The sequence below is a fragment of the Hyperolius riggenbachi genome, chromosome 8 (genome assembly GCF_040937935.1).
Source record: "Hyperolius riggenbachi isolate aHypRig1 chromosome 8, aHypRig1.pri, whole genome shotgun sequence".
NCBI lineage: Eukaryota > Metazoa > Chordata > Amphibia > Anura > Hyperoliidae > Hyperolius > Hyperolius riggenbachi.
The window spans coordinates 42,103,737-42,116,301 of record NC_090653.1 but is presented as its reverse complement, the minus strand read 5'-3'; the positions used below and the strand labels follow the sequence as shown (position 1 = coordinate 42,116,301).

Below are 12,565 nucleotides of genomic sequence, written 5' to 3'. Positions count from 1 at the left end.
TCACTTACAGTAAGTAGTAGAAGTCTGACAGAAGCGACAGATTTTGGACTAAACCATCTTCTTATGGGGGGGGTTCTCAGGGTTTTCTCTATTTTTAAAAGCAGCGAATGGCAGTTGCTCCATCCAACTGCCAAAAAAGTGTGCATCGAACAGGGAGGCTGGCCAGCATCTTTGTATAAATCTTTTTCAGGGAATGCCTTTATAAGGAATAAAGGCCTTGCTGAGAATCCCCCATGCAGAGATGGACTAACCCAAAACCTGTTGGTAATGTCAGATTTCTACTACCTACTGTAAGTGACAGCAACATAGGAGAAAAGTAATTTATGGCTCATTTTATTCAGAAATGTACTTCTTATCTGTATGCGTTTTAAAATGTAAGATTTTCGCAACAGTCCTCACAAAGCTTTTTTACTTACCCAGGGCTTCCTCCAGCCCCATAAGCACGTCGGAGTCCCTCGCCGTCCTCCCGCGGTCTGCCGTTCATCCCCGGTAACTGGCTCAATTGGCTCCAGACTGAGTTGTCTGCGCATGTGTAGACCTCCCGTTAACTTTAAAGAGACTCTGTAACGAAAAAAAAGTTCCCATGTTGGGTACTCACTTCGGTAGGGGGAAGCCTCTGGATCCTATCGAGGCTTCCCCCGTCCTCCTGTGTCCCACAGTGTTCTCGCTGCAGCCCCCGGAACGCACAGCCGACAATTTGTCAGGTTGTGCAATATTTACCTTTCCTGGCTCCAGCAGGAGTAGCTGTTGCGTCTCTCCACTTGGAAATTGGCAGAAATAGACGATCTCTGTCGGGTACGCTATACTGCGCAGGAGACTTGCGTCTGTGCAGTAGAGCGGACCGACAGCGATCGGCTATTTCCGCCTATCTCTGAGCAGAGAGCCGATACTGCGCCTACGCTGGAGCCGGAAAGGTAAACATTTACATCCCCGCCGGGGAGCTTTATCGCCGCCGCCATGAGACACAGGAAGATGGGGGAAGCCTCGATAGGATCCGGAGGCTTCCCCCACCCCAGGTGAGTACCCCCCAGGGGAACTTTTTTTTTTTTAGGTACAGATTTTCTTTAGACTCTGAAGTGAGTTTAAAAATGGCTTTTTACCTTATATTCAATAGGGGCGCGTTTGCCCCTGCTAAAACGCCGCTATTCTGTGGCAGAACGAGTGGTCTTTACCCCACAAATACCCTCCATGGTGCCCGGGGAGCGCTTACTGTTGAAGCAGAGCTAATGGCTGTAGCTCTGCCTCTCAGCGCGTCTATCAGCGCGTATCTCTCCGCCTCTCCCCCGCCCCTCTCAGTCTTCCTTCTCAGATAGACAGCGCATGGAGGCAGAGCTGCAGCTCATAGTTCTGCCTCCAACAGCAGCAAAATCCACGACCAAGAAAGTCGTGGATTTTGCAGGGGGGGGGGGGGGGGGGATTTGGGGAATAAAGACCCCTCGTTCTGCCGCGGGATAGCGCCGTTTTAGCAGGGGCAAACATGCCCCTGTTGAATATAAGGTAAAAAGCCAATTTAAAACTCACTTCAGAGTCTCTTTAAAGGTAACATGTTACTGTTATTCTGACATTCTGTAACTCTTTCCAGGATCGGGTGCAAGTGCTGCAATCGCTGTGCTGGAAGATCAATTCAAACCCAACATGACGGTGAGATGTTATACAGTACTTATGTTTTCATGCTCAAATCAAGGAAAAGTACCGTATTTTTCGGACTATAAGACGCACTTTTTGTCCCCCAAAAGTGGGGATAAAAAGTGGGTGCGTCTTATAGTCCGAATGTGACTGCTTACCGATCTGGTGCTTGTTTTTTTTGCCGTGTAAATTAATGTAATGATGTCTGCGGTGGGGAGAAAGCAGCAGCAGCCCGATCCAAAGTCCTTCTGAGCGGCATAGCAGCAGCCGCTGTGTAACATGGCAGTACAGTATTTGTCCTGGCCGGGCCGCCCCCTCTCAGCGCATTAGCCTTGTGTCAGGGCGATTTAAACTTCTTGTGAGCGGTATAGCTGCAGCCGTAATGAAGATTGGCATTAAAGTACGCGTCCTGGCCGGCCCCTCTCAGTTCAGTAGCCCTGTATCAGCGCATCCAAAGTGCTTGTAAGCGGTATAGCGGCAGCCGCGGTGATGTCCGGGGATGCTGCACGTGGTTGTGATCCTCATGTCAGCGCGATTCTAGCAGCGATGCACGGCTTCGGCCGCTATGGCAACAGTGTCCACACAGGCTTCCGTATTGCCCTGTTTACTGGCGCCCTATCATGACGTCATGAGAGGGCACCAAGGCAATACGGAAGCCTGCGTGGACACTGTTGCCATAGCGGCCGAAGCCGTGCATCGCTGCTAGAATCGCGCTGACATGAGGATCACAACCACGTGCAGCATCCCCGGACATCACCGCAGCTGCCGCTATACCGCTTACAAGCACTTTGGATGCGCTGATACAGGGCTACTGAATGGAGAGGGGCCGGCCAGGACGCGTACTTTAATGCCAATCTTCATTATGGCTGCAGCTATACCGCTCACAAGAAGTTTAAATCGCGCTGACACAAGGCTAATGCGCTGAGAGGGGGCGGCCCGGCCAGGACAAATACTGTACTGTCATGTTACACAGCGGCTGCTGCTATGCCGCTCAGAAGGACTTTGGATCGGGCTGCTGCTGCTGTCTTCCCACTCCAGATGTCAGATTAATTTACAGCATGAATACCCACACCCCACGTGACTACTTTGTGAAGAGGTCATCCAGGCTGGTGAGAGGTGAAAGGTCATTGTAGTGGTTAGTGTAGTTGGGGAGGGGGGGTGTAGGGGTTTGTGTAGTATAGTGCTGAGGTGGGAGGAGGGGAGGGTATCAGGGGTAAGTGAATTGTGATGTAATATAGTATAGTTGGTGGGGGCAGCAGGGGTTAGTGTAGCTGGGAAGTGTAACTTAGAAAGGTACATCTTGTGGAGAAAGGTCTATAACACACTCCTGGACCATGGATGCACATAGGTTTAGTAATTTTTTTTCCTGGTTTTTGCTCTCTAAACCTAGGTGCGTCTTATAGTCCGAAACGTCTTATAGTCCGAAAAATACGGTAATATTTTAGGTTTGGACAATAAAGTAAGGGGGTAAATCTTTATTTAAATGGTTAGCCGTCTCTTACACAGGAGGATGAAGGTAGAGAATTCACCGCTTGTTAGCTGCTCCCATGCACAGGTCTGGCACTTGCTAATGCTCAGTACGGGCAGAGAGAAGAGGCGACCCCCCCCCCATTGGAGTCACATCTTTAGCGTGGCCATGCTTGGGACGGGACATTAAAAAAAAAACACAGACTCCAAACTCCTCACCTTCAGTTAGGACATTTAAAAATGTAATAGGGAGGTGCTAAGGAGGTGTGGAGAATAAAAACCGCAAAGTCAATTAACCCTCTGCACATTTGCATGCAAATTCTTTCATAAATTAATCTCCTAGCAGGAGGAGAGGGTGAGGAGCTCGATTCCTTGTTTTTTCTTGTATATCAGCCTTGTGGCTAGGATTGAATCCAGTGATCTCCCTCTTCACCTGTCTGTGACCATTGTCAGCAAGCACGCGGTTCGCATATACAAAACGCTTATGCATTTTGTATGCATTTTCCATGCGTTTTTATATTTCCACTTATGCAAATCACTTGGAAGACAACAGGAAGAGAAAATACAGCAACAAATTATATTCTGTATATATTTTGAAACAAAACGCAAAAACGCATGGAAAATGCATTACAAAGCTATGCATCTGCGTCACCATAGACTTTCATTACATGCGTTTTGGCAACGTTCCTGCATAATATGCAACAAACCCAGCGTTTTTAAAAACGCAGGGTTAAAAAACGCATAGAAAACGCATATGCGCTTTTATATGCGTTTCTTCCTGTGGCGCATAGACTTCTATTAGCGGCAAAAACACAGCGTTTTCCGCAACGCTAGCGTTTCTGCTAAGTGTGCACCCAGCCTAAAGATTTTAGTGGACATATATGCAGTGCCGGACTTATATAATTGTTTGCTCTTTGGGGTCCTGAGCACGCTGTGTGTTTGCATACATACCCTACCAAAGCTTGAATACATTCAGCTATAGTGTCATCTGCACTAGCAAATGTAGTGCCTGCCGCAGTTTCCTTGTTTCCATTTTATTAACTACCTTATTCTCACTACAGATCCTCTTTAGTGGGGTACAGTATGTTGATGGTACATAGATATATGACATAATCTTTCATCCATGGTCTATCTCAGATGGAAGAGGGCATGCAGCTGGTGAAAGATGCCATCACGGCTGGCATTTTGTGTGACCTGGGATCGGGCAGCGGAGTGGATCTCTGTGTGATTACGCGGCAAGGGGCGAAAATACTGAGAGGCTACACCGATACGGTCACCAGCGGGAAGAGGTAAGGCCTTCAGTGTGTGGATGGTGACGCCATGGCGATTCTTCCAATGAGGATGGAGAGCAATATAAGCTATATAAGACCTGTTGCATCTTCTAGGCTGGATCATATTCTGCCATCACTGAACTCCCCCCCCCCCCCTTTTTGTGTGTCCTTCTTAACCACTTAAGGACCACGGTCTTAAACCCCAACCCCCCCCCCCCCCCAGTGACCAGGCTATTTTTTACAATTTAAGCCACTGCAGCTTTAAGGCCTCGATGCAGGGCCGCACAACTCAGCACACAAGTGAACCCCCCCCCCTTCTCAGCCCACCAACAGAGCTTTCTATTGGTGGGCTATGATCGCTCCCAGGATGTTTATTTATTTATTTTTTATAAATATATATTTTTAATTAATTTTTACTTTTTTTTTTTAACGGTCCCTCCTCCCTCCCTCCCCCCGCCAGCCTATCAGCGCAATCGGCTGTCATAGGCTTCAGCCTATGACAGTGGATGCTTCCCTGCCGCCCAGGGGGACAGCCGTGTCACAGGGCTGTCCCCAGTACAGCACTGCCATAGACCGCAGCACTGTACAGAATAAGTAGACGGTGGTTTGGCCGTCTAACAGTCTTTTAGCGGCAATCGCCGCTGGGAGACTGATGACGGAGTGGAGATGCGCACGCATCGGCGCGTGCAATCTCCTGCAAATCCCTGCCTCAGGATTCGACACCAATTGGCGTTAGGCAATCGTGGGCCTGCTGCCGCGCTCACGCCAATTGGCGTGCTGCGGTCATTAAAAGGTTAATCTTGCAACCCCAGCTATGACACCCTTCTCATGGACTAACTTGGACTTGATATGCTCTATCTCTGTAAAAGCACACGATCATGCCTCTTATACCCTGTTTGCATGTATAACCGTGTGCTACCTCTCTGTCTGTGGCCCCTTGTTTACATTGTATGTATCCATATTTATTGTCCAGTGCTGCGTAATATGGTGGCGCTTTATGAATACAATAAATAATAATAAGACAAGGCAAGATGGGTCCCCAGGCTGTGAAGGTATCAAGTGGTAGGGATGGGAAACAGAGAGGTCATTGGGGGACCCCACCAAAGATTTGCTGGGGGCCCCGAAGATTTATAGCAGCCATGTAAAAAGTGCGACAGGAAATATGGGCGCAGGGTGAAGCCCGAAAACGTCTCACCCCGCTGTGACAAATTTCCCAGCCGCGTGGATTACTGTTCCACCTCCAAGGCGTCGTACAGTGGGGTAAATCGCAATTCGCCTTTCAGCTTCTGCTAGCAACCAAATTGTGAAGTTTTTATCGCAATTTGGGCTCCATCTTTTGCCGGTGACCAAATTACTCTCTGAACACCGCTATAGCTGTAATTCACATTACGGCCTACGGCGGCGCCCCTTTTACCTGCCTCTCTTGTTGCAACTGCTCTTTGGTGAAAAGAAACTGGATGTGACTGCAGTACATAGGATACCATATAGCTATCTACATTGATCTAGAGGACATGATCTGCACATGGAGGAAAAACGTTTAAGCCATTTATTTAAGAAAGGGTTCTTTACAGTAAGAGTGATTAAGATGTGGAATGCATTGCCACAGGAAGTAGTTATGGTAAATTCTATACCTGCAATTAAAGGGGGCTTAGATGCTTTCCTTGCGTTGAAAGACATCCATGGCTACAATTACTAGGTAATGCCCAGTGGTGTTGATCCAGGGATTTTATCTGATTGCCATCTAGAGTCGGGAAGGATTTCTTTTCCTTTTGGGGCAATTGGACCATGCCTTGTAAGGGTTTTTCGCCTTCCTCTGGATCAACAGGGATATGTGAGGGAGCAGGCTGGTGTTGTACTTTCCTCTGGATCAACAGGGATGTGTGAGGGAGCAGGCTGGTATTGTACTTTCCTCTGGATCAACAGGGATATGTGAGGGAGCAGGCTGGTATTGTACTTTCCTCTGGATCAACAGGGATATGTGAGGGAGCAGAATCAGAATCAGAATCACTTTATTTCGCCAAGTACAGCAAGAGCTGTAATCGGAATTATTTGTGGTTCACATGGCATAGACAGAGTATGAGACAGACATACACATGGCATGGACAGAGTGTGAGACAGACGAACAACACGTACAGTAGAGATGCATTAACCAGTTCGTATCTCATATCAGCCCTTTCAATGCTGTGCAAATACAGTCCTAGTGACTAGTAATAAGGTGCAGGTAAAGGCCCCGAGTCCATTTAGGGTATCAGACCGTCCATCTGGGTATCAGACCGTCCCGGCAGGCATTGGCGGGCACCGGCTGACCGACCCAGCTGGAGCACGCTGGTGCGCGGGCCAGGCAGTGGGAGGTTGGAGTTCAGAAGCCGAACAGCTTGGGGGAAGAAAGTGTTCCTCCGCCTGGTGGTTTTGGATGGTATAGTCCTGTAGCGACGGCCCAGCGGAAGGAGCTTGAAGTAGTGGCTGCCTGGGTGAGAGGGGTCACGGGAAATCATGGTGGCTCTCTTCCTCATCCTATTGGAGTGGAGGAGATCAAGAGATGGAAGTGGAGATCCGATGATCTTCTCTGCGTCCATTATGACTCTCTGCAGTTTGCGTTTGTCGCTGGCCGATGCACCAGCGTACCAGACAATGACTGAGGAGCAGAGGATGGATTCTATGGTGGCGGTATAGAAGCTGGTCAGCAGCTCCCTGGGCATGCCAAATCTCTTCAGTTGGCGCAGGAAGAACATCCTCTGCTGGGATTTCTTCTGAATTCTGGTGGTATTTTGCCCCCATTTCAGGTTGTTTGTGAGAGTCGTGCCAAGGAACCGAACAGATGTCACCATAGAGACTTCCGTACCTCCAATGAGGACTGGAGGGAGGGGAGGGGGGTTCCTCCTGAAATCAACGACTAGTTCAACAGTCTTTGCTGCGTTGAGGACTAGGTTATTGTCTTTGCACCAGTCACATATTCTCTCAACTTCGCTGCGGTACTCCTGCTCCCCGTTGCTTCCAATTAGGCCGATGATGGTGGTGTCGTCTGCAAATTTGATGACTCGCACAGAGTCAGCAGATGAGATGCAGTTATTGGTATAGAGGGAGAACAGTAGAGGTGACAGAACACAGCCTTGTGGGGCCCCTGTATTGGTAGTTCGAACGCTGGAGTGGTGGTTGCCGAGCTTCACATGTTGCGTTCTGTTTGTCAGGAAGTCTTTGATCCATGTTTGGAGAGTAGGGTCGACTCCGAGCTGTGTCAGATTGGTGATCAGGATGTCTGGGCAGATCGTGTTGAACGCCGAGCTGAAGTCCAGGAACAGGATCCTAGCATAGGAGGCGGGGCTGTCTAGGTGCTCAGTGATGTATGCCACGCTGGTATTGATGGCGTCCTCCACGGATCTGTTAGCCCTGTATGCGAATTGAAGCCGGTCTAAAAGGGCGTCCGTGGACCTCTTCAGATGGGCAAGGACCAACCGCTCGAGGAGCTTCATGATGTTAGAGGTTAGGGCCACTGGTCGGAAATTATTATGCTCAGTGCTGCCTGGTTTTTTCGGGATTGGTACAATTGTAGACCTCTTAAAACAGGAGGGGACTGTGCCGTCCAATAGTGACTGCCTGAATAAGGGGGTGAGCACAGGGGCTAGCTGATCAGCACAGGATCGCAGGCAGATAGACGACACACCGTCCGGGCCGGAGGATTTCCTGGGGTTGAGCTTGCGGAGGTGCCGGAGTACCTCTGATTCCAGAACAGCAACAGGAGCCAGGGTGACGGGTTCACCCGAGGGGGGGGATGCCACATTCGATGCTGTTTGGCCCCCCGACTGGTTGGGATGTTGCTCGAATCTGCAGTAGAACTCGTTGAGCTCCTCTGCCAGTCGAGGGCTCGGGGTACAGGCTGGTGTTGTACTTTTCTCTGGATCAACAGGGATATGTGAGGGAGCAGGTGGTGAGTACTTTGTTCTCTGGTTGAACTCGATGGACGTATGTCTTTTTTCAACCCAAATAACTATGTAACTATGATCAATGATGATTGTTTTGGTGTTGTGCTAATTATCAGTTTGCCTTGTTACCCAATCTTTATACTAGTACAGTTTTGCCATATACAAATCAGCATGAAACACCCACCCTCAACTGTATAAGTGTCAACCCCTTCCCCCGTGCACAGTGTTTTAAAACCTTACCTCTCTGCCAGCACAACCCCTTGCCTTCTCCGATGTTCAGCATTAGAGCAAGCGCCTGTACCACACGACTCGGCGCGTGTGCTGATGCCACAGCATGTGCCTGCATCATGTGGAACAGGTCCTCAAGGTGATGGCGGACACCAGAGGAGGTCAGGAGTAACGCCTGCAGAGAGGTGCGACTGTAACACTGGGGGAACACCGTCTGAGGGTCAGTCGGTCATTGCAATATCAAATGCCGTTACCACCGCACACCCAATCGAGCACTTTTGACCAAGAGTTTTAGGCCATTTACAATAGATCCATTCAACTTATTTTGGACAAGAACTGATCAAAAGATCGATTGGGCGGCCATGTTGCGGCATCAATCCTCTTTTTTTATTTTAATAAGATCCTCAAATCAGAAGGTCGATCGGGCAGCAATATAGCTTAGCGTACGGGCACCCTTACTGCTCAGTACATCGGGACATTATCAGACAAACGATTGTCCTCTCTGGCCACTAGGGATGATCAATAAGATCCAAATATTTCCGAGCTCATGCAGGATTATGTGCTTTTGTAAGCAAATGTATGCAGCTTGATAATGGACCAATCAGTTTATACTTGGGTGGCACTTGATTGGTTCATTTCAGCTGAATAAATTTGCATACGAATTTACATAATCCTGCATGAACTTGAAAATATTTGCATTTCATTGATCGACCCTAGTGGCCACACGGAAAGCAACAATAGCCTCTTTTTGGGACACCTTTGAAAAATGAATGTCCTATTTGGTAGAGCAGAGTGGTCTGTACAGGCAGATAGGAACCCAGTATAACAAGTTAGAACTCTTTACTGAAGAAAAACATGCAGGGATATATCATACAAAACCATCAGATAATGCAGCTTACTTGAAACAGAGAGGAACACAAAGTGAATACAGGAAATCACAATACCATAGAGATCATTGCAGCACTTTACATTTTACAGTGACATCTTGTGGTTGCTTTACTATACTGCAGTTTAAGTAATTCTGTTTATACTGCCAACACCAGTGTTACCTGTATTTTTCATGGTATGTTTTCTGTTGCGGTTTCCAGGCAAGGGTCCTATCGCTACGCTCGGGGGACCACCGCCGTGCTGAAAGAGAGCGTCATTCATTACGACCTGGTAGAAGAGAGTGTCCAACAGATGGACACAGAATAAGCAAAGGAAAACCTATAGGAGGATTACTTGATAGAAAATGAAATATTTGTACAATTTATCAATCAATCTTGCATTTCTTCGTATGTGTCACATGATCTCAGCCAAACTGTTTGTTATCAGTTACTAATAGAGAAAGGAAGGGAGTTATGTTGTCAGGTTGTTTTGTTGTCTCTGTCGTCACATTTTCCCTCACCTCCGCGTACCTGAAATAGGGGCACCGAGGAAAATAGGGCGCAGGGAAAATGCAGATAGTACAATATCGGTACATTTTCCAATATTCTGTTATTTAAACTGGTCATTTTCGATGGTATAGATATCGGTAAATGATAGCAAAATATTGGTAAATACCCCTAACCCTAACCCCTCTTGCATCCCGACCCTTCCTACTTCTGTAAAACACACACACACACACACACACACACACACACACACACACACACACACACACACACACACACACACACACACACACACACACTTCAGCAGACCGGGCCCTGAATGGTGGATTTATGGTCTTGTGACCCCTCCTACTTCTGCTTCCAGTGGAGCATTATGACAGTGTTGCTTGACATGTTACCCCATGCATTGCCACTGGCCTGGTGGGTTGGGAGGGGGGGGGGGACAGATTATCCCGGGCTACCGCAGGTCACACTGGGTCAGAGGATGTCAAAATCTCAGAAATATAATTACACTGCAGACAGGTGGCTGTATGCTTTTCATTTAAGAAAAAGTATTTGCAGTTGTGTTTATTTTACTTTAAATAAGGGGTGTTCAGCGCACTGAATTTTGTTCCAACATTTCTGTCCATTTCTGGCATGCTTTTTCTCCTGTGCAAAAATGATTTTTCAACTAATAAAGCAATTTTCTTATCATGACTCAATTTCATTCAAAGCAAAGGCAAAGCGTAACCAAGTTGTGGGCGCTGGTCTAGTTTAACAGCTTCACAACTGAGAGGTTTTACCCCTTCAGCATCCGAGCAATTTTCTCCTTTCAGCTCTTCTTACATTCATTCGCCTATAACTTTATAATTACTTATCACAATGAAATGAACTATATCGTTTTTTCGCCACCAATTAGGCTTTCTTTAGGTGGGACATTATGCCAAGAATTATTTTATTCTAAATGTGTTTTACTGGGAAAATAGGAAAACATTTGGAAAAAAAATCATTATTTTTCAGTTTTTGGCCATTATAGTTTTTAAATAATGCAATAATGTAATTAAAATCCATGTAACTTATTTGCCCATTTGTCCCGGTTATTATACCTTTTAAATTATGTCCCTATCACAATGTTTGGCACCAATATTTTATTTGCAAATAAAAGTGCATTTTTTTCAGTTTTGCGTCCATCCCTAATTACAAGCCCACAATTTATAAAGTAACAGTGTTATACCCTCTTGATATAAATATTTAAAGATTTCAGTCCCTAAGGTAACTATTTATGTTTTTATTATTTTTTTTTTATTATTAATTGTAATTATTTATTTTTTTATTACAAAAAAAATTGATAACAATTGGGGAGTGTGGGAATTAATGAGTTAATTTATATTGTAAAACAATGCATTTGTATAGGAAAAAATTTTTTGGGTGTACTTTTACTTTTTGGCCACAGTACATTTTTGTGAATGCGTCCTGCAAGCGTAGGAAGTACGCATGCAGGAAGTTCAGGGAGGCTGGGAAACTGTTTTTTTTTTTCACAATGATCGCGCTGCTTCTCATAGAAGCAGCCGATCATTGCTGGGGGGCAGAGATCATCGGGAGCTTACTGCATAGGTGCAGAATGAAGTTTTCTTGTACTGCGCCTGCGCAGTAAGTTTCCGATGACACGCGCGGCAGTGAGCATGGGCGCGCAGCTGCAGTGTGATGAGATGCCGTGTTAGACCGGGGCCAGCGGCGGGGAACAGCGGATCGTTGGAGGACAGCATAGGAAATTAGAAGCCCCAGGTAAGTGTCTGTTTTTATTTCTGAAAAATACTGTTTGACGGCAAACATCTTTTCGGGTCAGAAATGGATACTGCAGCAAAGGTCCACAATTTCCAACCCCCCCAGATAACCACTGTAAGGTTTCAGGTACATTTTAATCACTAGACACGAGTTTTGACAGTTTTGCCCAACTTTTATGCAAATTTTGTAGCAATTTGTATGCTGCTTGAAATTGGGGCAATTCAGTGCTATCACTTGGCTCAATTGCAAGCCGCATACAAAGTCGGGCCAAAATAACATCTAAAGCCTCGTTCACATTAGGCAAAGTTCAGGAAGCAAGCACACCCGATCGCATTCCATCAGCATTGCCATGGGCTGCTGACCCCATTGTGTGGGGTGTGGTTAAAGGGACTCCGAGCTCACGAAAAAAAGAAAAGTTGTACTCACCAGGGGCTTTCTCCAGCCCAGTGCTGGTCGGGAGGTCCCACGCCGGCGTCCTGGCTCCTCTCCTTCTCCCCGCTCCGGTATAGCTGACAGGCCGCAGCCCGGGCGACACTCGGTGGAGTGTCGGGCTGCAGCTTCCGCGTATGACGCGGATTACGTCACACGCCGGCCGCCTCGCGTCATCACGGCGGCCGGCGTGAAAGTACTGCGCATGCGCGCTTTAATCGCGCATGCGCAGTACTTTCACGCCGGCCGCCGTGATGACGCGAGGCGGCCGGCGTGTGACGTAATCCGCGTCATACGCGGAAGCTGCAGCCCGACACTCCACCGAGTGTCGCCCGGGCTGCGGCCTGTCAGCTATACCGGAGCGGGGAGAAGGAGAGGAGCCAGGACGCCGGCGTGGGGACCTCCCGACCAGCACTGGGCTGGAGAAAGCCCCTGGTGAGTACAACTTTTCTTTTTTTCGTGAGCTCGGAGTCCCTTTAAGCCCCTG

At 47.6% G+C, this 12,565-nt stretch overlaps 2 protein-coding genes across 2 annotated transcripts in view; one reads left to right on the top strand and one right to left on the bottom strand.

Annotated features, from left to right (window-relative positions):
• Positions 1 to 9,648, bottom strand: part of EGFL8 (EGF like domain multiple 8) — a 309,298-nt gene extending 299,650 nt beyond the window's left edge. Inside the window, exon 1 of the mRNA XM_068250299.1 lies at positions 9,562 to 9,648. The gene's annotated coding sequence lies outside the window, so the exon portion shown is untranslated. The remainder of the gene's footprint in view (positions 1 to 9,561) is intronic.
• LOC137528758 (proteasome subunit beta type-10-like) overlaps positions 1 to 10,576 on the top strand; it is a 36,620-nt gene extending 26,044 nt beyond the window's left edge. Inside the window, exons 6-8 of the mRNA XM_068250305.1 lie at positions 1,583 to 1,641; positions 4,231 to 4,382; positions 9,601 to 10,576. Of these exons, the coding sequence (XP_068106406.1) occupies positions 1,583 to 1,641; positions 4,231 to 4,382; positions 9,601 to 9,706 (317 nt within the window). The 3' untranslated portion in view covers positions 9,707 to 10,576. The remainder of the gene's footprint in view (positions 1 to 1,582; positions 1,642 to 4,230; positions 4,383 to 9,600) is intronic.
• The last annotated feature ends 1,989 nt before the right edge of the window (positions 10,577 to 12,565 follow it).